The sequence below is a fragment of the Dermacentor andersoni genome, chromosome 10, assembly GCF_023375885.2.
Source record: "Dermacentor andersoni chromosome 10, qqDerAnde1_hic_scaffold, whole genome shotgun sequence".
Lineage (NCBI taxonomy): Eukaryota > Metazoa > Arthropoda > Arachnida > Ixodida > Ixodidae > Dermacentor > Dermacentor andersoni.
In genome coordinates this window covers 24,933,679-24,959,178 of record NC_092823.1, presented here as the reverse complement: position 1 = coordinate 24,959,178, position 25,500 = coordinate 24,933,679, and the positions used below count along the sequence as shown (strand labels likewise).

Genomic DNA, 25,500 nt, shown 5'->3' with positions numbered 1-25,500 from the left:
AATTCGTCTTACGGATAACATAAGAGCCCGCGTAAATATTTCCCCATTCGTATGTGCGGATGCAAGGCTGGTGTTTCGGGCAACAGTCAGCATGTCGATGTCAAGGTTGCGCACTAGCCATACTGTGTGAACATGTACGCTTATGTACAATTAGTGTCGTTATTAGTACTCCTTTTGCATCTTTAATCTGCGAGAATGCTATCGAAGAGTGAAATTTGAAGAGTTGATTTCTTCTAATGCGTATCTATTATGTAATGCTTAAAAAGGCATAGGGCTGTGAAGTAATGACTCATACTTTTCAACAGGTTCACTAATCAGCAATCCCTGCTAGATATACCGCCTGCAAGACGTGTACCAAATAACACTTTAAAAAGAGAGCTTCGAATTTGTCGTACAAATAATTTCATTCCAGAGATTTACAGGGCGTCTTTAAACACAATGAGGTAAAGCGCCAGCAGTGATGTAAAACAGTAACCATTCGGTGATATTCTTCAACGTCTTGACAACCTTAGAGGTAAGATCTCCAGGATTCACACTGTTCTTTGCGAAAGCCCTTGATAGTGGTGGTGTTTCTGTAGTCGATGTACACAGAAACAGGACTGTCGATGGCATACTTGGGCCATGGAGTTTGCATAGGTAGCTCCGGTACCCTGTGAGAACGAGAGGTTTGAAACACATTTTTCCATATTATTCAGAGCAATTTCATCTTGGAATATATTATAAACTAATTTATTGCGTAAAGCCTGAGGTCATGCGTATCTCATATTTATGGCTTCTTTTTCTTATTTTAGCCTTTAAGAAATACGTTTCATCACGCGCATCTGCATCGTAACAGGGCATGTGAGCCAAAAGGAACAAACAATGTACTAAAAGAAACAGAACGTTTCTTCTGTATTGTCAATATTTATCCGCTTTGTGTACCGTAAAACACGGAATATAGGTAAACCTCCCCCCCCTCTCCCACCACTTGAATTCGTAAATCATGAAGGAAAAAAAATGGTAAAAACCGGTAAAAAATAACCAGTATAAAGACGGGCGTCGGCTCTTTAAGTTCGCCCTGTATTCCCGTTTTTACGGTACGCTTTGCATTTTTTTTGGACTACTCACATGCACTAGCATGACCAGTCCCTAATATTTCGTCATTCTCCTCTAATCCTGGCAATGCAGTTACTAGCTGCAGAAAATCAGAGAATGGGAGCATGTCTGTGCGCGTTACTAACGAAGGCTTTTGGAAAAGTTTATTGTCACTAAGGCAGACCCCGACTCAGTGACACGATGAAGGCGTTGCAGCCAACAAGAACTTTGTTTTTGTTATCCCTACAATGGCCAGGCCAATGACGTCAAACGAAAAGAGCATATAATGAGACACGCTGTTCGATGGCAGGATTTGAACACAGGACGTCTAGTAAAAAACCCGATAGTGAAACCATTAGGCCACGGACGCTATTTTTTCGTCTTTATTACCGGTGCTAGACTTCTTACGCTTCCAAATGCTCATTAGAGGCCAGACTCAAACAACTGTCTTGAAGAATGGTATAATCTACATTACCTGTGTCTGCCTCGAGGCGTTACGCTGTCATTAAATATCTCCTTACCAGGGCTAAAGGTCACACCCTGTTTACCCACGCAGGAAAGTTGTTTCTTTTACTAAATAAACCATTCCATACATTCTAGAAAGTGAATACGAACTGATTTTGCACCCGAATCAAAATATTAGCACGCCATTTTGGAGCGCCGCGAACAGTGGAGGCCCCTAAATATATTTAAATCATAGGGAAGCCTATCATCTCTGTTTATTGCGAAATACCTCATGTTGCGTAGAAAGGGCATGGACGCATACATCGAAAAGGGGCATAAAACGCCTTTATGAATTGGTTGCTGGCAAGGAAGCGCGTTGATTCGTATTGTGCGTTTTGACTGACTGCCTCGACAGGCAATTAGTATTGATGATGCCTGCTCATAGGGTCTTTTGCATCTATACAAGTATATATTGCATCAAAATTTTGCAGATTGAAGGTCTATAAAGCAAAATAAATAAAGCCATAAAAACGTCTTAAGCGACAAACACGAAGATTGAAATAATCCATGTAATCACCATCATTCCCATGGTGGCTGAACAGTCGCAGCGAAAAAATTTGTTCTAGTAATTATTGTAGGAAACCCTATGGTCCAGACTATTGCGACACGTTTATGTCATTGTTTGTCAAGCAACGGGTCTCAGATTTTGTTAGCCTGACTCCGGCATAGTGTGCCACTGCATTGCTTGCATGCTAATCACATTACGATCGGCAGTGGTCGTAAGATGGGTTCTTTAGTAATTTTAATGCCTTAGCATTCTTAGTCTCGCAATGACCAGCACAGATGTTAAATAAATTGACTGAAGCAATCCGGCGTGCTGGTAAATTTCTCAAGGCTAATCGCATTGCCGTCGACAGTGATCGCTTGTGAAAGGCGGCCGTAATTTTCTTCTTTCATCACAATAGTTATTCGCTATGCATAATTCTGAATAACGTAGATTCCCACACTCAATGCACAAGCACACCCAAATCAACTTCTAGGAGCTCTGGTTCTCTCAAGCAAAAAACGCAACTATGTTACAGAAAAAAATATAATGCAACAAACGCACTAGAAAACACACGATAATTGACTTAACAGCGCAATGACGAAGAAAGGTGGCACGGCCGCACAAATACAAATAAGAAGAAAAACACAATGATATCTTGTTCGTCTAGTGACAGACCTGGCAAGCTACTGCTGATGGGATCATCATCATCATCATCAGACTGCTTACGCCCATTGCAGGACAAAGGCTCCTCCCATACATCTCCAACTACCCCGGTCATGTACTAATTGTGGCCATGCTGTCCCTGCAAACTTCTTAATCTCATCCGCCCCCCTAACTTTCTGCCGCCCGCTACTACGCTTCCCTTCCTTGGAATCCAGTCCGTAACCCTTAATGACCATCGGTTATCTTCCTTTTCATTACATGTCTTATCCATGCCCATTTCTTTTTCTTGATTTCAACTAAGCTGTCATTACCTCGTGTTTGTTCCCTCACCCTATCTGCTCTTACCGCTTAACGTTATACCCATCATTATTCTTTCCATAGCTCGTTGCGTCGTCCTCAATTTAAGTAGAACTCTTTGCGTAAGCCTCCAGGTTTCTGTCCCGTACGTGAGTACTGGTAAGACACAGCTGTTATACACTTTTCTCTTGAGGGATAATGGCAACCTGCTGTTCATGATCTGAGAATGCACTGCAGCCCATTCTTATTCTGCTGATTATTTCCGTCTGATGATCCGGATCCGCGGTCCCTACCTGCCCTAAGTAGATGTATTCCCTTACCACTTCCACTGCCTCGATACCTATCGTAAACTGCTGTACTCTTTTGAGACTGTTAAACATTACTTTAGTTTTCGGCGGATTAAATTCTAGACCCACCTTTCTGCTTAGCCTCTCCAAGTCAGTGAGTATGCATTGCAATTGGTCCCCTGAGTTACAGGCAATATCATCAAGGAATCGCAAGCTACTAAGGTATTCTCCATTAACTCTTATCCCCAATTCGTCCCAATACAAGTCTCTGAATACCTCCTGTAAACACGCTGTGAATAGCATTGGAGAGATAGTATATCTCTGCCTGACGCATTTCTTTCCCGGCCTGATGCTTTTCATTGGGCTGATGGGATAGCACGAAAGAAAAAAAAAAGAGAAGAACTCGACGAATAAGAGAGCCACAGAGAAAACAGTAATAGAGGAGAAGAAGAATGGTTCGGAATGGGAATAAAAAGAAAGGTGTTCGCCAGCGTTTCGTGCCCTCTAGTAAAGACATCGGCTTCGGAGCTTGTAGCCTTCTATTCGGACAACGCACCTTTTCGGAGGAGGTTCCTTACCCCTGTTCAGAAATGCATTTGATGTGGAAGACGGCGCTTGACTTGATTTCAATGACCCCTGTCGTGAACGCACCAAAGGAAACGCAGTGAGCGTATTGGGCGAGTTCATATCAGGCGTCGTTTAGATCAAGTAAAGCATGAGCTTCAAGTTAAGATGCATTTCTGAATACGGGGGTAAGTCTCGCTTGCCTGCTTTCAAAAAGGTAGCTTCCGAACGACATCAGAAGTGGAAGCCACAGTGACGGGGGCAAATGTGAATTCGGACGCCCTCAACATTATCTACAATACCACTACTAGAGCCCAGGCAACGTTACCACAGTAGTGGTCCCGTTGCGTTTTAGTGTACACTTAGAATTTTGGTGTGTGTGCGGCTTTAGGACTGTCTCGTTTGACTGCACCAGATTTTTTAATGATTGTTTAATATAATGTCATCTTTGCCGCAGCAAATTCACCGGTCTGCATTGGTACCGACAACCTTCTACAAGGACAACTCATCAGAACATTCAAGGCCGCTAAGTCAAAGGTATCGTCTGGATGTTTGCAGTGTCATTTGTGCTTGGTCACAGTACGGGATATAATGCTGGTGCTGCAAGCCTTGAACATATATTTCTTATTTACTCTGTTATTCTTGAGACGAATACGGCTCGGTATTTATCTAGCGATGTCACGAAGAATCATATAGAGCCCCGCACCGTAGAAATTGGAAGCAGATTTTTTTTAATACAGTAGATGTTCTTGGACGAGTTTGCACCTATGCATCGGTTTAGGAAGGAGTTCCAATTGGTTAACCTCGCAGACTAGTCATCGAGTGGGCATGATGCGAATAAGGCTTTCTGACATACTAGCACCGCTGAATTTTCATCACATCCTGGAAAAATTTGCCCAGGACGTTCCTCACACACGTGAATGGCAAATTTCAATTATCTGCATGAATAGTGGTCAGCTAGCAGGAACTAAAACCTTGCTAAAGCACGAAATGTCCCCAAGCACATAGGTAATACATCCTCATGCATCAGACATCTAGTTTTTTCCTCCATTTCATGTTTCACTTATTTTCATATAACCGTTATTGTTACCGTACCTCTTTTTATGCTTCTACATTCTCAGTTTTCGTGCATTTAATAGCAAGATTTATAACTTAAGTATCCTGTATTATACGCTGGGACTTCTCTCTGTATACGGCTTTACTATGTCGATATGTTTAAAACACAAATAAAACTCATTTACAAGTACTGTTACTACCACTACCGCATTGCTGACATACTCCACGAAGCTACAAATACTGAAAATGGGAACCCTAAGATAACGCCTCACTCACCCTGTCTCAGCGAAGGTCTTCAGCGCCGTAAGCACAACTTCAGACACATCAGCATCTTCGGCATCGAAGCGGTCCTGGTCAATAAGAGGAACACCGAATATGTAGTTCATGTCGAAAGCGTGCGGCGTCCCCATCCAAGAAGGAAGAGGGTTTTTTGATGACTTGTGGCCAAAGACGTACGCGTATACGTTCTGACCACGCTCCGCATGTTTTTCTGCCGTGAAGTGCATCGGGCAGACGAATGTAGAGTCAGAAATGTAGTCAACATAGCCGCGCCTCAAAGACGCTTTGTCCTGGGCATCAGCTGTGTACTTTTCCAGCATCTCCGGAAAGTTCATCTTTAGCCACGAAAATATGCCCTCGTGCAGCGAGTGCTTAAACATTTTGTCTTCCAAACCTTCCACGTCATCCGGCAACAGCTCACTTCTAAGAGGATACATGAGCGCTAGCACTCCTTCGTCCTCGGTGACTCCAAGGACGATGTCCGCGGCATTGAAGAATCCCTTGCTGATTGCCACGGTAGGCACCTTCGGCAGGAATTCATTGTGGTAGGTTGGCAAGAACGTAAATATCTTGGGCGCCAGTGCTTCGCTTGCCGCCAGTAGGATTTCGTCGGCGGTCTTGGTTCTCAAGCAGTCGATCACAGCCTCAGGGTTGGAAGCCAAGCTACGATCTCCACCCGAACAGCCTACAACTGCGGCAACAGTATCACCTTTGATGATGCTCTCGTGTGCGCCATCAAAGAAATCTAGAGTGTGCAGAGTTCCGCTCATCATGTACACCCTTTGGAAAAGACCGCGGCTCATGGGAGACAGCATGTGCGCGTGGACACTCATTCCGCCAGCACTTTCTCCAAATATAGTCACTCTAGACGGGTCTCCACCGAACTCGCGGATGTTCTCTTGAATCCACTTGAGAGCCAAGTTCTGATCTAAAAGACCCATGTTTCCCGGCGCTTCTGGGCTGTTGGCGTCCAGGAAACCCAAAAGTCCAAGGCGATAATTAACCGTGACCACAACGAGGCCAGTCTTGGCAGCAAGGGCTGCCCCGGTGTAGTTGTCGTAGCTGGCGGAGCCCTGCGTAAATCCGCCTCCGTGAATCCACACAACTACTGGCGCAAGGTCTTCGTCGCGTGCAACTTGGCTCCAGACGTTCAGGTGCAGGCAGTCTTCTGTATATTCAATCTCACCGGCCAAGAAGTTGCTGAACACAACCTGCAAAGAGAGACAGTAGCCAGATATGGATTAATTTTGTGGACGCAGTAAAAACTAACCTACTATTAGCAACGCGCCACAGGCCATGACAATGTGGCACTATACCCCGAACACCGGCAGTAACGGACCTAACCGAATACCCCGCACGAAAATTAACGTATTGGCTCAGCGTGGTTTCTCGGCTAGCTTTTTATTAAAGTTAAGTTTTGCCACCGAAATATTTAGACACTGAGCAATAATAGGCTCAAACGCAAAGTACCCAAATTGTGCGAATAGCCCCACTGCGCATATTCAAGAATTCATGTAGCAGTTCTGATTTTCATAGAGTTACGAGGATTAATTAACAGGCTGATTGAATAGCGATATGAGGGAAGGCGAATAAGTTAAAACAAAAGGATTTTCAAACGAACCATTGTGAGAAAGGAATAAATCTGTTCTAATTCTAACGCAACGCTATCGTGGTGCAGGACTGCGCAAGGTGTCATATCTGCAAGTACAACGAGGTGTGCCTGATAACCAGGAGCATTAATCGGCCCACAGTTTTTGTGTTTACACTTCGAGTTCTATTCTTTATGATTTGTTTTGTGCATACTGCCACAACACCGTGGTAAAAAAAAGCGAAATATAGATGTTTGCCTTGATCACTTCTTCATGTACTGAAACTTTTAAGATCCCACGACTTGGGGAAGCATTCAAATCTGTAGCTGTAGTTTCTGTAGCTGCCGGCAGGCGGTGAAACGAGCTTATGCTTGCTAGAGTTACTGTGTGCATACTCCCTACGAAAGCTGCGTTGCGCGCAGGTCCACGATCTTGCTGCCGACGCAGGCTTATTAGGTAGCGAAGCGACTCCTCTTGAAACCCTCTGTGGTTGCTTAGTGGCTATGGTGTTGGGCTGCTGAGCACGAGGTCGCGGGATCGAATCCCGGCCACGGCGACTGCATTTCGATCTAGGCGAAAGCAGCCGTGTACTTAGAGTAGGTGCAGGTTAAAGAGCTCAGGTGATGAAAATTTCCGGAGTCCTACACTACGGCGTGCCTCATAATCAGAAAGTTGTTTTGGCACGTAAAACTCCATAACTTAACTCCTCTTGAATGCAGGAGACGGCGCGGCTCAGCGGCCGAGTGTGCTTCCTCGTTAATTCCGCGTGGTTGGCAGCAAGAGCACTTACATATCAAAGGAATAAGGGCGACACGAAGAAAGAACGAGCTTAGATAACATTCACGCTATATGATGTTCATTGCAAGTCACTATCGGCAGAAACGTTTTTATTTAATATATAAAGAAACTAGATAACTTAGGTTCTGCAAATCACTCACTGCATGTCATTTTGGACACAGTGCTTTGAAAGACAAAATAGGTAAACTGCGCAAACAGCCGTATCGGATAAAAAAAGTGCTACAAATTATCTGTGCAACTTAAGGAGAATTCCCTCAGACGAAATGGGTCTGGTGTAATGGAACCTGGATATGGCTCCAAATTTTTATACTGGGTAGTTCGACGGACCGCGACGAACTGTATAAACAGTATTATATATATGCTGCCCTGCTACATCTGGTAGGTGAATATATATATATATATATATTGTACTGAAGGCACTGGGCAGTGGGCATGGTGCTGGTGTGCTGGTGCAAGAGAAGACGACGAGAAGTGCTTGCTTCCCCGTTACGATATAGCGCCGACCTGTTTACGCCTAGCGCTACAACCTATATCTAGTTACCCTTCTGCTAGGCGAACACCCCCATTGCATTTGGTGGAGGTGCGGGGTTTCTCTTCGACATCCTGGAACTCCGCAGCCGAACGCTACCACCAGCTGTTGCAATGGATGAACCGGGACCGTCCCAGGCTGCCGCTCCCGTGCCCCCCGCCATCGTCTGTTCTGGCGTCATCCGGCAGCGCGATCCGGCTATATTTAGCGGCACAGACGACCACGACGTGGAAGACTGGCTCGCCGAATATGACCGTGTAAGCGCCGATAATAAGTGGGACGACCGCGCCAAGCTCACAAATGTCATCTTTTACTTGACTGACGTGGCAAACCTATGGTTCCGCAATCATGAAGCCGATTTTACCACCTGGTCGGCTTTCACGGCAACTTTGGCGGAGGTCTTCGGCCGTCCCGCCGTTCGCCGGCTTCGCGCTGAGCAGCGCTTGCATGGTCGAGTTCAACGCCAGGAAGAGACCTTCACTAGTTATATTGAAGACGTGCTCTCGCTATGCAAGCGCGTCAACTCATCTATGGACGAAGCTGACAAGATTAAGCACGTCATGAAAGGCATCGATGACCAAGCCTTCCAGATGCTCGTCGCGAAGAGTCCGCGGACGATTGCCGAGGTCGTACAGCTCTGTCAGCACTACGACGAGCTGCGCAAGCAGCGTGCATCAACGCGCGCTGCTCATCAGGACACCACGGATCTATCTCCGTTGGATTTCGGCCGCGACGCTGCCGATATCTCTGCCTTAATGCCGGAGATAAAGCAGTTCATCCGTCAGGAAGTGGCACGCCAACTCTCTCTGGCGAACAGCACACCCGAGCCGTCGACAACCTTGGCTCCCTCGCTTCGCCACATCATTCAGACCCAAGTTGCCGCGGCGCTGCCATCTGCCCCTCCTCCGCAGCCTGCAGCTGGACCGCTCACTTACGCTGACGTTGTTGCCCGGCCTTACGCTCCTCCGGCTCCTGATGCCTACCGGGCCACTGGCATCTTCCATGTGCCGCCGCCACCTTCACGCCCGATGGTCGTCCCTTACTCGGCCGCTGGAGCCCCTGTCGTCAACCCGTGGCGTACATCTGACAACCGGCCAATATGCTATTTCTGCCATTTTCCGGGCCACGTAGCACGATTCTGCCGCCGTCGCAGCCCCCGTTTACCTGCCAGTGGGGGCGCCTCAAGCTACAGGCCTGCTCGACTTCCGCGTCAGGACCCATCTAGCCTTCCTCCGGACTCATCTTACAGTCGCCTCCCTTTCGATGCACGCCGGTCACCTTCCCCACGTCGCCGATCCATTTCCCCGATGGTTCGCCGACCCAGCCCGGCCCGTGAGGAAAACTAACAGTCGCAGTTCCAGAGGCAAGAACTGCGTTTACGTCGAACATTTCAAGGCCTCATTCTAACCCGGTGAACGAAATTGAACTGTCCGTAGACGGCGTCACCGTACACGCACTTATCGACACCGGAGCCGCCGTTTCTATTATTAGTGAGAAGCTTTGCCGCAATTTGAACAAAGTGACCATTCCCCTTACCTCTCTTTCTCTGCGTACGGCAACCTCGCATCGCATTCAGCCTTCAGCGTCGTGCACAGCCCGGGTTGTCAATCAAAGCGTTATGTATGTTATAGTATTTGTCGTCCTACCTCGTTCCTCACACGACGTTATTCTTGGATGGAATTTCTTATCTGTCAATCAAGCTCTTATCGACTGCGCTCGTGCCGAACTTACGTTATCCGTGCCGTGCTGCGACCATGACGACCATTCTTCTCCTAAAGTTGTTGCCGCCTCTGACATCGATATCGCACCTTTCTCCGCCGCTCTGGTTCCTGTGTCATGTAACTCTGTTGCGAACTCATCTGTTCTGTTTACACCGTCGGCCACTTGTGCGCGCCGCCGGAACTTTCTACTTCCGTTTGCTGTCGTCACTTTTTGCGACGGTTCTGCTGCCCTTTACGTGTGCAATCCGTCCGCCTGCCCATCATCCCTACTCCGCGGCGAGTGCCTGGGTACCGCTGAAGCTTTCGATAGCGTTCTCCCGGCCACCATGTTTGGCGACACGGCATCACTTCCGATTTGTTCCGTCACTAATCCTGCCGCGACTGATGCCCCTGTAGACGTCTTCGCTCGCGCCGTCGACGCAGAACTCACACCTGCGCAGCAAACAGAAACCATCAAACTCCTCCAACGTTTTCGTTCCTCATTTGACATTGACCAACCATCCTTGGGTCGAGCGTCCGCAGTCGTTCACCGTATCGACACCGGTCAGCAAACACCATTGCGCCAGCGTCCCTATCGTGTGTCGGCTGCTGAACGCCGTATCATCGACCAGCACGTTGACGACATGCTGGAGCGTGGCATCATCCAGCCCTCTAACAGTCCCTGGGCATCTCCGGTTGTCCTCCTTAAAAAAAAAGATGGCTCCATTCGGTTCTGCGTCGACTATCGCCGCCTTAACCGAATAACGCGCAAAGCTGTCTATCCTCTGCCGCGCATCGACGATGCTTTGGACTGTCTGCAGGGAGCGGAATTCTTTTCGTCGCTCGATTTGCGCTCCGGGTACTGGCAAGTGCAAATGGCAGAGGCCGATCGTCAAAAGACAGCCTTCGTAACGCCTGATGGGCTATATGAATTCACTGTCATGCCGTTCGGCCTCTGCAACGCGCCTGCCACTTTCGAGCGAATGATGGACACCATTCTTCGAGGGCTGAAGTGGAAAACGTGCCTCTGTTATTTAGATGATATTGTGGTTTTTTCCACCGACTTTGGGTCGCACCTCAACCGCCTCGAGCAAGTACTTGCGTGCCTCTCCACTGCAGGACTGCAACTAAATTTGAAGAAATGCCACTTCGGCGCTCGTACACTTACTATTCTCAGCCATGTGGTTTCAAAAGACGGTATCCTTCCGGACCCCACAAAACTTAGCGCCGTATCCGAGTTCCCTAAACCAACCACCATGAAAGAGCTTCGCAGCTTCATCGGCCTGTGCTCCTATTTCCGACGCTTCATCCGTAACTTTGCCTCTGTCATTGCCCCCTTGACGCAGCTTCTCACCGGCCGTTCTGACCTATCAGCCTGGTCCTCGGCGTGCGACGACGCATTCCAAGAACTACGACGCGTTCTCACCTCGCCTCCAGTACTGCGACACTTCGATCCCTCTGCTCCAACTGAGATCCATACGGACGCTAGTGGTGTCGGGCTCGGCGCTGTTCTTGCACAACGCAAGGATGGCTTCGAAGAGTACGTCGTCGCGTATGCCAGCCGCACCCTTACCAAAGCCGAGGCGAACTACTCAGTTACTGAGAAGGAATGTCTGGCCATCATTTGGGCTATCGGCAAATTTCGTCCTTATGTGTACGGGCGTCCATTTGACATCGTGACCGACCATCATGCCCTATGCTTGTTATCTTCACTAAAAGATCCAACTGGTCGGCTTGCCCGTTGGGCATTGCGCCTGCAAGAATACGACATCCGCGTTGTTTATCGCTCAGGCCGAAAGCATTCAGACGCAGACGCTCTATCCCGGTCACCCCTGCCCTCTGGCCCTGTCCACTCGTCTATTTCTACCTGCGGTGCCTTCGCCCTCAACATTTCCGACATGCCATCAGAGCAGCGCAAAGACCCGTGGATCTCTTCGCTTATTGACTTCCTGTCCAGCCAGTCGCCAGCACCGATCTCTCGGACGCTTCGTCGCCAAGCCACGCACTTCATCATTCGGGATAACCTGCTGTACCGCCGCAACTACAATTCCAGCGGCCGTAAGTGGTTGCTTGTTATACCCCGACACCTCCGCTCCGACATCTGCGCCACGTTCCACGACGACCCACAATGCGGCCACGCTGGTGTATTAAAGACATACTCTCGCCTGCAGCTTCGGTACTACTGGCGCGGTATGTACCGCTTCGTTCGCCAGTATGTCCGCTCATGCCACATATGCCAACGACGCAAGACGCCACCTCAACATGCCACCGGCCCCTTGCAACCTTTACCATGCCCCGCGCGCGCGTTCGACCACGTCGGCATTGACCTATACGGTCCGCTTCCCAACACTCCAAGCGGCAACCGCTGGGTTATTGTTGCTATCGACCACTTCACGCGGTACGCTGAAACTTCAGCCCTAGCATCTGCCACAGCAAAAGACGTCGCCAGTTTTATCCTTCAAAATCTGATTTTACGCCATGGAGCACCTCGAGAATTACTGAGCGACCGCGGTCGCGTTTTCCTCTCTGACGTCCTTTCAGCATTGCTAAAGGAGTGTCGAATCATTCACCGCACTACCACAGCATATCATCCTCAAACTAATGGGATGACCGAACGTTTCAACCGCACCCTTGGTGACATGATGGCCATGTATGCTTCATCTGACCACTCGAATTGGGATCGCATTCTACCTTTCGTCACCTACGCTTACAATACCGCCACGCAAAGCACCACTGGGTTCTCCCCTTTCTTTCGCCTTTACGGACACGAGCCTTCATGCACTATGGACACGATTCTACCTTACCGGCCAGATGCTTCGGAGTGTACGACTGTTTCTAGAGCGGCTGCTTACGCCGAAGAATGTCGCCAGCTCGCTCGTTCGTTCACATCCCAGGACCAGTGGCGCCAAAAGCTTCGCCACGATTCATCCACTACGGCTCCGTGCTTTGCGCCTGGCTCGCTGGTCTGGTTGTGGGTGCCCTCTACTCCTCCAGGCCTTTCCTCCAAGCTGCTCTCCAAGTACCACGGTCCTTATCGGGTACTGAAACAAACATCCGCGGTCAACTACCTCATCGAGCCACTGGAAACGCCTTCCGACCAGCGTCGTCGGGGCCAGGAAATTGTCCACGTCTCCCGGCTCAAGCAGTGCCATGACCCCCCTGTGTTCTCCTGTCCTTAAGTCGCCAGGATGGCTACTCTTTCGGTGGGGAGTGATTGTACTGAAGGCACTGGGCAGTGGGCATGGTGCTGGTGTGCTGGTGCAAGTGAAGATGACGAGAAGTGCTTGCTTCCCCGTTACGATATAGCGCCGACCTGTTTACGCCTAGTGCTACAACCTATATCTAGTTACCCTTCTGCTAGGCGAACACCCCCCATTGCAATATCATCATCATCATCATCATCAGCCTAGTTACGCCCACTGCAGGGCAAAGGCCTCTCCCATACTTCTCCAACTACCCCGGTCATGTACTAATTGTGGCCATGTTGTCCCTGCAAACGTCTTAATGTCATCTGCCCACCTAACTCTCTGCCGCCCCCTGCTACGCTTCCCTTCTCTTGGAATCCAGTCCGTAGCTCTTAGTGACCATCGGTTATCTTCCCTCCTCATTACATGTCCGGCCCATGCCCATTTCTTTTTCTTGATTTCAACTAAGATGTCGTTTACCCGCGTTTGTTGCCTCACCCAATCTGCTCTTTTCTTATCCCTTAACGTTACACCCATCATTCTTCTTTCCATAGCTCGTTGCGTCGTTCTCAATTTCAGCAGAACCCTTTTCGTAAGCCTCCAGGTTTCTGCCCCATATGTGAGTACTGGTAACACACAGCTGTTGTACACTTTCCTTTTGAGGGATAGTGGCAACCTACTGTTCATGATTTGAGAATGCCTGCCAAACGCACCCCAACCCATTCTTATTCTTCTGGTTATTTCAGTCTCATGATCCGGATCCGTGGTCACTACCTGCCCTAAATAGATGTATTCCCTTACCACTTCCAGTGTTTCTCTACCTATCGTAAACTGCTGTTCTCTTCCGAGACTGTTAAACAGTACTTTAGTTTTCTGCAGATTAATTTTCAGACCCACCCTTCTGCTTTGCCTCTCCAGGTCAGTGAGCATGCATTGCAATTGGTCTCCTGAGTTACTAAGCAAGGCAATATCATCAGCGAATCGCAAGTTGCTAAGGTATTCTCCATCGACTTTTATCCCCAATTCTTCCCACTCCAGGCCTCTGAATACCTCCTGTAAACATGCTGTGAATAGCATTGGAGATATCGTATCTCCCTGTCTGACGCCTTTCTTTATAGGGATTTTGTTGCTTTCTTTGTGGAGGACTACGGTGGCTGTGGAGCCGCTATAGATATCTTCCAGTATTTTTACATATGGCTCATCTACACCCTGATTCCGTAATGCCTCCATGACTGCTGAGGTTTCGACTGAATCAAACGCTTTCTCGTAATCAATGAAAGCTATATATAAGGGTTGGTTATATTCTGCACATTTCTCTATCACTTGATTGATAGTGTGAATATGGTCTATTGTTGAGTAGCCTTTACGGAATCCTGCCTGGTCCTTTGGCTGACAGAAGTCTAAGGTGTTCCTGATTCTATTTGCGATTACCTTAGTAAATACTTTGTAGGCAACGGACAGTAAGCTGATCGGTCTATAATTTTTCAAGTCTTTGGCGTCCCCTTTCTTATGGATTAGGATTATGTTAGCGTTCTTCCAAGATTCCGGTACGCTCGAGGTTATGAGGCATTGCGTATACAGGGTGGCCAGTTTCTCTAGAACAATCTGACCACCATCCTTCAACAAATCTGCTGTTACCTGATCCTCCCCAGCTGCCTTCCCCTTTTGCATAGCTCCTAAGGCTTTCTTTACTTCTTCTGGCGTTACCTGTGGGATTTCGAATTCCTCTAGGCTATTCTCTCTTCCACTATCGTCGTGGGTGCCACTGGTACTGTATAAATCTCTATAGAACTCCTCAGCCACTTGAACTATCTCGTCCATATTAGTAACGATATTGCCGGCTTTGTCTCTTAACGCACACATCTGATTCTTGCCTATTCCTAGTTTCTTCTTCACTGTTTTTAGGCTTCCTCCGTTCCTGAGAGCCTGTTCAATTCTATCCATATTATAGTTCCTGATGTCCGCTGTCTTACGCTTGTTGATTAACTTAGAAAGTTCTGCCAGTTCTATTCTAGCTGTAGGATTAGAGGCTTTCATACATTGGCGTTTCTTGATCAGATCTTTCGTCTCCTGCGATAGCTTACTGGTTTCCTGTCTAACGGCGTTACCACCGACTTCTATTGCGCACTCCTTAATGATGCCCATGAGATTGTCGTTCATTGCTTCAACACTAAGGTCCTCTTCCTGAGTTAAAGCCGAATACCTGTTCTGTAGTTTGATCCGGAATTCCTCTAGTTTCCCTCTTACCGCTAACTCATTGATTGGCTTCTTGTGTACCAGTTTCTTTCGTTCCCTCCTCAAGTCTAGGCTAATTCGAGTTCTTACCATCCTGTGGTCACTGCAGCGTACCTTGCCGAGCACGTCTACATCTTGAATGATGCCAGGGTTCGCGCAGAGTATGAAGTCGATTTCATTTCTAGTCTCACCATTCGGGCTCCTCCACGTCCACTTTCGGCTAACCCGCTTGCGGAAAAAGGTATTCATTATACGCATATTATTCTGTTCTGCAAACTCTACTAATAATTCTCCTCTGCTATTCCTAGAGCCTATGCCATATTCCCCCACTGACTTGTCTCCAGCCTGCTTCTTGCCTACCCTGGCATTGAAGTCGCCCATCAGTATAGTGTATTTTGTTTTGACTTTACCCATCGCCGATTCTACGTCTTCATAAAAGCTTTCGACTTCCTGGTCATCATGACTAGATGTAGGAGCGTAGACTTGAACAACCTTCATTTTGTACCTCTTATTAAGTTTCACAACAAGACATGCCACCCTCTCGTTAATGCTATAGAATTCCTGTATGTTACCAGCTATTTCCTTATTAATCAGGAATCCGACTCCTAGTTCTCGTCTCTCCGCTAAGCCCCGGTAGCACAGTACATGCCCGCTTTTTAGCACTGTATATGCTTCTTTTGTCCTCCTAACCTCACTGAGCCCTATTATATCCCATTTACTACCCTCTAGTTCCTCCAATAACACTGCTAGACTCGCCTCACTAGATAGCGTTCTAACGTTAAACGTTGCCAGGTTCAGATTCCAATGGCGGCCTGTCCGGAGCCAGGTATTCTTAGCACCCTCTGCAGCGTCACAGATCTGACCGCCGCCGTGGTCAGTTGCTTCGCGGCTGCTGGGGACTGAGGGCCGGGGTTTGATTGTTGTATTCATATAGGAGGTTGTGGCCAAGTACTGCACCAGGGTGGCCAATCCTGCTCTGGTGAGAGAGTGCGTTACCGGTTCTGGTCACCGGGATCAGGCCGCACTCCAGGCCTGTTTGTGCAATTTTCTCAACACACGTTTTTTTTTTTTTTTTTTGTATTTTCCGGTGGAGAATAGCGCGGCACCGGGATTTGAATCACGGTCCTCTTGCACTGGAGACGGATACTCTACCGTCCTCGTAGGAGTTAAATTAAAAATTAATTTATGGGGTTTTACGTGACAAAACCACTTTCTGATTATGCACGCCGTAGTGGAGGACTCCGAAAATTTCGACCACCTGGGGTTCTTTAACGTGCACCTAATTCTAAGTACACGGGTGTTTTCGCATTTCGCCCCCATCGAAATGCGGCCGCCGTGGTCGGGGTCCGATCCCGCGACCTCGTGCTCAGCAGTCTAACACCATAACCACTGAGCAACCACGGCGGGTCCCGCAGGAGTTGTACGCCTCATTTAACCTACAGTGGTGCCCTACTTGGTCAGTCAAGGTGGACCAATCTGAGCTCGGTTATACCGCATGGATGGCACTCGGCTAGAGAACCTGGTATTTATGACCTGCACATGTGAGTGTGAGGCCATAAATATTTGAAGATCTATATAAATATATATATATATATATTTTTTTTTAGGAGGGTTCCCGTACAGTGATAAAATAAAGGAAAAGACATTAAAAGAAAGAAAAAAAAAGAAAAAAAAAAGAAAGAAAAAGGGGCAGAAAAAAAAAGGAACATAACAGGTGATTTGAACTCATGACCCTTCGATGTTGCCCAGAAAGATAGCTCAGTCGGTTGGTTCGTCAGGCCCCAGGCTACTTTCAAGCGCCACAGCTCCTGCTCCAAGCCTCACACTTACGTGGAAAGAGACTCATGTTGTCCGCGATAGTCGGTAGTCGGATAGCACGGCAATCAGCACTCGAATATAATTATAACCCTAATACTAATTGTAAATATTCATCTCATCTATGGGATCTAATGCGCGCGCTGTTGCTTTGTCTCTGCGTGTAGTAGTTGAGAGAGCCAGTTTAAGGGCGGAGAAGAAGAAAGAAGAGAAAAGCAAAAACTGCAGCGCCGTGGTTTTAAAGCGCACCCGTGGTAGAGAAACGGAATGCGATATAAGCGTGCGTAGCCATGATACGCACACGACAAACTGCCTTAAAATATTTAGACTTGAGGGAAAGCTTCGTTAGCAAACGATAGCACGGCAATCAGCACTCGAATATAATTATAACCCTAATACTAATTGTAAATATTTATCTCATCTATGGGATCTAATGCGCGCGCTGTTGCTTTGTCTCTGCGTGTAGTAGTTGAGAGAGCCAGTTTAAGGGCGGAGTAGTTGGAAGGCATACTTTCTAGGAAAAATGGCCGCTCAAGGAGAAGAGCCAACTCGAGCGGCTTTAGAGGCTAGGAAAACTGCCTTAAAATATTTAGACTTGAGGGAAAGCTTCGTTAACAAACTATAACACGGCAATCAGCACTCGAATACGACGAGAGAAATTACTGAGACGTGGAAAATTCCCTTGAAAAAAAAATCTGGTTTGCTAGGCAAATGCTTGTATGTATTGAACCTCTTAAAAGATGAGGGGTGAAATATGCGCTCACCGAGAGGGCATCTTCGGCACGAGACATCCCCAAGGCACCTTACAGAGATGTGGAGAGCTTCGCGGCCGGAACGAAGCTTCCCTTCTCCGCCGGCCAAGAGGGGGAAACGCGCTTTCCGATCGCTCAAGGTTGCGCGGACAAAGCCTAACTCTAGCGTCTAGGAAAAGCTTAACCAGGTGCGATGGCGGCACGCATAGCGTGGGAAGCTAGCCGCCAGAATAACTATACCAAGGACTGCTGCTGATGAGGGCGAAATACCTTCGTGTAATTATAATAACCCTAATAGGACTACTTTCGAAAAAAAAAGGAAACGGCCCAGAGGGCTATACTACGAGAGCTATGACTGATAGTTTTCTCTCTCTCTCTCTCTATATATATATATATATATATTCATCTCATCTATGGGATCGCATGCGCGCGCTGTTTCTTTGTCTCTGCGTGTAGTACAGTGAAGAGAGCCAGTTTAAGGGCGGAGAAGAAGAAAGAAGAGAAAAGCAAAAACTGCAGCGCCGTGGTTTTAAAGCGCACCCGTGGTAGAGAAACGGAATGCGATATAAGCGTGCGTAGCCATGATACGCACACGACAAACTGCCTTAAAACATTTAGACTTCAGGGAAAGCTTCCTCAGCAAACGATAGCACGGCAATCAGCACTCGAATATAATTATAACCCTAATACTAATTGTAAATATTCATCTCATCTATGGGATCTAATGCGCGCGCTGTTGCTTTGTCTCTGCGTGTAGTAGTTGAGAGAGCCAGTTTAAGGGCGGAGAAGAAGAAAGAAGAGAAAAGCAAAAACTGCAGCGCCGTGGTTTTAAAGCGCACCCGTGGTAGAGAAACGGAATGCGATATAAGCGTGCGTAGCCATGATACGCACACGACAAACTGCCTTAAAATATTTAGACTTGAGGGAAAGCTTCGTTAGCAAACGATAGCACGGCAATCAGCACTCGAATATAATTATAACCCTAATACTAATTGTAAATATTCATCTCATCTATGGGATCTAATGCGCGCGCTGTTGCTTTGTCTCTGCGTGTAGTAGTTGAGAGAGCCAGTTTAAGGGCGGAGAAGAAGAAAGAAGAGAAAAGCAAAAACTGCAGCGCCGTGGTTTTAAAGCGCACCCGTGGTAGAGAAACGGAATGCGATATAAGCGTGCGTAGCCATGATACGCACACGACAAACTGCCTTAAAATATTTAGACTTGAGGGAAAGCTTCGTTAGCAAACGATAGCACGGCAATCAGCACTCGAATATAATTATAACCCTAATACTAATTGTAAATATTTATCTCATCTATGGGATCTAATGCGCGCGCTGTTGCTTTGTCTCTGCGTGTAGTAGTTGAGAGAGCCAGTTTAAGGGCGGAGTAGTTGGAAGGCATACTTTCTAGGAAAAATGGCCGCTCAAGGAGAAGAGCCAACTCGAGCGGCTTTAGAGGCTAGGAAAACTGCCTTAAAATATTTAGACTTGAGGGAAAGCTTCGTTAACAAACTATAACACGGCAATCAGCACTCGAATACGACGAGAGAAATTACTGAGACGTGGAAAATTCCCTTGAAAAAAAAATCTGGTTTGCTAGGCAAATGCTTGTATGTATTGAACCTCTTAAAAGATGAGGGGTGAAATATGCGCTCACCGAGAGGGCATCTTCGGCACGAGACATCCCCAAGGCACCTTACAGAGATGTGGAGAGCTTCGCGGCCGGAACGAAGCTTCCCTTCTCCGCCGGCCAAGAGGGGGAAACGCGCTTTCCGATCGCTCAAGGTTGCGCGGACAAAGCCTAACTCTAGCGTCTAGGAAAAGCTTAACCAGGTGCGATGGCGGCACGCATAGCGTGGGAAGCTAGCCGCCAGAATAACTATACCAAGGACTGCTGCTGATGAGGGCGAAATACCTTCGTGTAATTATAATAACCCTAATAGGACTACTTTCGAAAAAAAAAGGAAACGGCCCAGAGGGCTATACTACGAGAGCTATGACTGATAGTTTTCTCTCTCTCTATATATATATATATATATATATATATATATATATATATATATTCATCTCATCTATGGGATCGCATGCGCGCGCTGTTTCTTTGTCTCTGCGTGTAGTACAGTGAAGAGAGCCAGTTTAAGGGCGGAGAAGAAGAAAGAAGAGAAAAGCAAAAACTGCAGCGCCGTGGTTTTAAAGCGCACCCGTGGTAGAGAAACGGAATGCGATATAAGCGTGCGTAGCCATGATACGCACACGACAAACTGCCTTAAAACATTTAGACTTCAGGGAAAGCTTCCTCAGCAAACGATAGCACGGCAATCAGCACTCGAATATAATTATAACCCTAATACTAATTGTAAATATTCATCTCATCTATGGGATCTAATGCGCGCGCTGTTGCTTTGTCTCTGCGTGTAGTAGTTGAGAGAGCCAGTTTAAGGGCGGAGAAGAAGAAAGAAGAGAAAAGCAAAAACTGCAGCGCCTTGGTTTTAAAGCGCACCCGTGGTAGAGAAACGGAATGCGATATAAGCGTGCGTAGCCATGATACGCACACGACAAACTGCCTTAAAATATTTAGACTTGAGGGAAAGCTTCGTTAGCAAACGATAGCACGGCAATCAGCACTCGAATATAATTATAACCCTAATACTAATTGTAAATATTCATCTCATCTATGGGATCTAATGCGCGCGCTGTTGCTTTGTCTCTGCGTGTAGTAGTTGAGAGAGCCAGTTTAAGGGCGGAGAAGAAGAAAGAAGAGAAAAGCAAAAACTGCAGCGCCGTGGTTTTAAAGCGCACCCGTGGTAGAGAAACGGAATGCGATATAAGCGTGCGTAGCCATGATACGCACACGACAAACTGCCTTAAAATATTTAGACTTGAGGGAAAGCTTCGTTAGCAAACGATAGCACGGCAATCAGCACTCGAATATAATTATAACCCTAATACTAATTGTAAATATTTATCTCATCTATGGGATCTAATGCGCGCGCTGTTGCTTTGTCTCTGCGTGTAGTAGTTGAGAGAGCCAGTTTAAGGGCGGAGTAGTTGGAAGGCATACTTTCTAGGAAAAATGGCCGCTCAAGGAGAAGAGCCAACTCGAGCGGCTTTAGAGGCTAGGAAAACTGCCTTAAAATATTTAGACTTGAGGGAAAGCTTCGTTAACAAACTATAACACGGCAATCAGCACTCGAATACGACGAGAGAAATTACTGAGACGTGGAAAATTCCCTTGAAAAAAAAATCTGGTTATATATATATATATATATATATATATACACGGACATTGGCATCTTTTCCGGTTCAGTTTTTTCACCGGCTAAACAGCTGTTGCGCTGTTACATATCGCTAGAGGAGTCATATATGTCGTAAATGTCATCACCGATTCTTATCTGAATATATTGCTAGTGAGATTTATACTGACTCTAAATTATCAGATTTCGTGCGTGACAGAACAGAAGTGGTCACCATTGGTAGAAGGCTCCGCGCTTCAGTTTAGATAAGTAGGCTGATCGAGATGGCGGAAAGAGGGTGTTTGTACCTGCGGGCAGGCAGTCCTCCGGCTCGTTGCATCCAGGATTCCCTCCCAAGGCTTCGCCGGCTGGGGTGGCAGGAATCGAAGCCGACCCACGGGTGGCTGCGCGAATGGGATGCCGCGGTACTCTTCGACTTTTCGCCCCAACAGCTCCAGCCGGTTTCCTCCGACTCTCCCTAGGCGAGTCACTCTCTCCACATCGTACGCACGGCCGCAGCTTGCCGCCGCAACCAACAGCAGAAGCACGTAACACCGTGTCACGCACATTTCGCCGGAGGTCTGTTCTTTATGGAGTGCGCCGTGAACAGCTGCAATAGTGAGAAACGCAAAACGCTCAGTACTTCATCCTAAAATTTCGTGCCACTGTCGAGAGCATTCTTATCCACAAGAATTGATTATGCATGAAAAACCTTCCTTCTTCTACTTAAGTACTCCTCTGAAACTACTTTAGGTCTTATTTGCATGGACTATGTATCGAACAAGGGTCTATAATCGACACGCAACACAACCTCGCCGATTATTTGTGCAATTGCAGTCAGCGAAAATGTAAATGCATCAACATTTTCTAAATCAATTGAATGTGATAGTACATGCCTATTTTTAACGAAAACAGATTAGTGGTTCAATGTATATCGGAACTGTCTAGGCCGATCGACAAAAGATTTTGGCAATTCCATAAACTATTGTATGAGGCTGACTTTCTATCGTTCCATATTCGCACTCGCGCTAAGCTACTACAAGTAATGAATATTTCACCACCAAGAATTGCGAATATCGTCAGCGACACAAGAAGACTGTACGGTTATCTATCCTGCTTCCCAGAGGGCAATTCAATAGACCTATTAAGCCAGACATTCATCTGTTGCAAATCGCAAAAATTTCGCAACAATTCTAAACATATGTTTCGCAACACTATTTTCTTATCGAGAGTACGCCGTCTACACCTCCTTATCAGTGCAAAAGATGTTGCGTGTGAAAATCATCATTTTCTGTCTGACTTCACTCGTTTTTTCGTAGTATATTTGTGCAGGGGCAAGCATGACCGAGCTAAGGGCAGCCACATGGCTTTGTAATGTTGAGAATCCATCCATACTTCGCTATACCCCTCTGTTCAGTTCTGGCACCTTTTCTATTTTCAATAATCGTCAATGGTGTAATCACAGTGATGAAGCCCTCCTCCTTGTTTATGCGAAGATTTGAAGATATTTTCGTCAGTTGTCAGTGCCAGCGATTGCGCTGCTTTCAGGCAGACGTCGTCACAGTCACGTAATGATGTGTTTAATTTAGCAAAAACAGTTGTATTATTCTACACGTACAAGACACAGACACTTCTGTTTGTTTAAACCATTGAAAACGTTGCTTTGCCTGAGGCGCTATAACATAAAACTATTACAAACTTTTCGATTCCAAGGGCGCTATAACGTAAAACTATTCCAATGTCTTCTTAATTCTATCTCTTGACGTCCAGTTTGCGTATCCGACGACGAAAGCATAGAGCGGTGACCTGCAGGGTTACCTCAACCGACCAATCAAACGCTCTCCTCGTTGATAGGAGGCCACTTTTGGTTGCTTTAAAAACGAATAACATTGCCTACAGTGAGTGGCTTGTCTTATCTGATTGGCTGACAAGAGGCGAGGAGCGCGCCTAAGTGGAGAGGGTTTCGATGGGGCAGAGCCAGTGCACTGAAAATCGATAACCGGATGAAGTGGGTGGTGCTGGCGTCTGCGATTGGTCCACTTTCCCTTACTTAGCTTGCGGTGGCTGGTCGAAAATCGCGGTGTCATGCAACGGAAGGTTAAGAATGCCGCTAAAATGGATCCTCAGGAAAGAAGAGTTGGCAGAGCGCGGTCGTAAACGTGCCGAAAGTGCTTGAAAACCTTTCATGGCCACACAGAAAGGTTCATCATCATCATCATCAGCCTAGTTACGCCCACTGCAGGGCAAAAGCCTTTTTCATACTTCTCCAACAACCCCGGTCATGTACTAATTGTGGCCATGTCGTCCCTGCAAACTTCTCAATCTCATCCGCCCACCTAACATTCTGCCGCCCCCTGTTACGCTTCCCTTCCCTTGGAATTCAGTCCGTAACCCTTAATGACCGTCAGTTATCTTTCCTTCTCGTTACATGTCCTGCCCATGCCCATTTCTTTTTCTTGATTTCAACTAAGACGTCATTAACTCGCGTTTGTTCCCTCACCCAATCTGCTCTTTTCTTATCCCTTAACGTTACACCTATCATTCTTCTTTCCATAGCTCCTTGCGTCGTCCTCAATTTGAGTAGAACCCTTTTCGTAAGCCTCCAGGTTTCTGCCCCGTAGGTGAGTACGGGTAAGACACAGCTATTATACACTTTTCTCTTGAGAGATAATGGCAACCTGCTGTTCATGATGTCAGAATACCTGCCAAACGCACTACAGCCCATTCCTATTCTTCTGATTATTTCCGTCTCATCATCCGAATCCGCCGTCACTACCTGCCCTAAGTAGATGTAGTCCCTTACCACTTCCAGTGCCTCCCTATCTATTGTAAATTGCTGTTCTCTTCCAAGACTGTTAAACATTACTTTAGTTTTCTGCAGATTAATATTTAGACCCACTCTTCTGCTTTGCCTCTCCAGGTCAATGAACATGTATTGCAATTGGTCCCCTGAGTTACTAAGCAAGGCAATATCATCAGCGAATCGCAAGTTACTAAGGTATTCTGCATTAACTTTTATCCCCAGTTGTTCCCAATCCAGGTCTCTGAATACCTCCAGTAGAGACGCTGTGAATAGCATTGGAGAGATGGTATCTCCCTGCCTGACACCTTTCTTTATTGGGATTTTGTTGTTTTCTTTATGGAGGACTACGGTGGCTGGGGAGCCGCTATAGATACCTTTCAGTATTTTTACATACGGCTCGTTTACACCCTGGTTCCGTAATGCCTCCATGACTGCTGAGGTTTTGACAGAATCAAGCGCTTTCTCGTAATCAATGAAAGCTATATATGAGGGTTGGTGATATTCCGCACATTTCTCTATCACCTGATTGATAGTGTGAATATGGTCTATTGTTGAGTAGCCTTTACGGAATCTTGCCTGGTCTTTTGCTTGACAGAAGTCTGAGGTGTTCCTGATTCTATTTGCGATTACCTTAGTAAATAGTTTCTAGGCAACTGACAGTAAGCTGATCGGTCTATGATTTTTCAAGTCTTTGGCGTCCCGTTTCTTATGGATTAGGATTGTTTTAGCATTCTTTCAAGATTCCGGTACGCTCGAGGTCATGAGGCATTGCGTATGCAGGGTGGCCAGTTTCTCTAGAACAATCTGTCCACCATCCTTCAACAAATCTGCTGTTACCTGATCTTCCCCAGCTGTCTTCCCCCTTTGCATATCTCCCAAGGCTTTCTTTACTTCTTCCGGCGTTACCTGTGGGATTTCGAATTCCTCTAGACTATTTTCTCTTTCATTATCGTCGGGGGTGCCACTGCTACTGTATAAATCTCTATAGAACTCCTCAGCCAGTTGAACTATCTCATCCATATTAGTAATGATATTGCCGGCTTTGTCTCTTAACGCATACACCTGATTCTTGCCAATTCCTAGTTTCTTCTTCCCTGCTTTTAGGCTTCCTCCGTTCCTGAGAGCATGTTCAATTCTACCCATATTATACTTCCTCATGTCAGCTGTCTTATGCTTGTTGATTAACTTCGAAAGTTCCAGCAGTTCTATTCTAGCTGTAGGGTTAGAGGCTTTCATACATTGGCGTTTCTTGATCAGATCTTTCGTCTCCTGTGATAGTTTACTGGTATCCTGCCTAACGGAGTTACCACCGACTTCCATTGCACACTCCTTAATGATGCCCACGATATTGTCTTTCATGGCTTCAACACTAAGGTCCTCTTCCTGAGTTAAAGCCGAGTACCTGTTCTGTAGCTTGATCTGGAATTCCTCTATTTTCCCTCTTACCGCTAACTCATTGATCGGCTTCTTATGTACCTAGTTTCTTCCGTTCCCTCCTCAGAAATGAAATAGACTTCATGCTCTGCGTTAACCCTGGCATCATACAAGATGTGGACGTGCTCGGCAAGGTGCGCTGCAGTGACCACAGGATGGTAAGAACTCGAATTAGCCTGGACACAAAGGTTAATTGTACGCAAATAAACGCATGCCGTCC

At 46.8% G+C, this 25,500-nt stretch overlaps 1 protein-coding gene across 3 annotated transcripts in view; it reads right to left on the bottom strand.

Annotated features, from left to right (window-relative positions):
* Positions 1-385: 385 nt before the first annotated feature.
* The window catches only part of LOC126519157 (acetylcholinesterase-like), a 63,539-nt gene continuing 38,424 nt past the window's right edge, over positions 386-25,500 (bottom strand). For all 3 annotated transcript variants that reach the window (XM_055065147.2, XM_050168766.3, XM_050168767.3), the window contains exons 2-4: positions 21,352-21,653; positions 5,209-6,422; positions 386-650 (exon numbers count right to left, since the gene is read on the bottom strand). In XM_055065147.2, the coding sequence (XP_054921122.2) occupies positions 509-650; positions 5,209-6,422; positions 21,352-21,612 (1,617 nt within the window). In that variant the 5' untranslated portion in view covers positions 21,613-21,653 and the 3' untranslated portion in view covers positions 386-508. The remainder of the gene's footprint in view (positions 651-5,208; positions 6,423-21,351; positions 21,654-25,500) is intronic.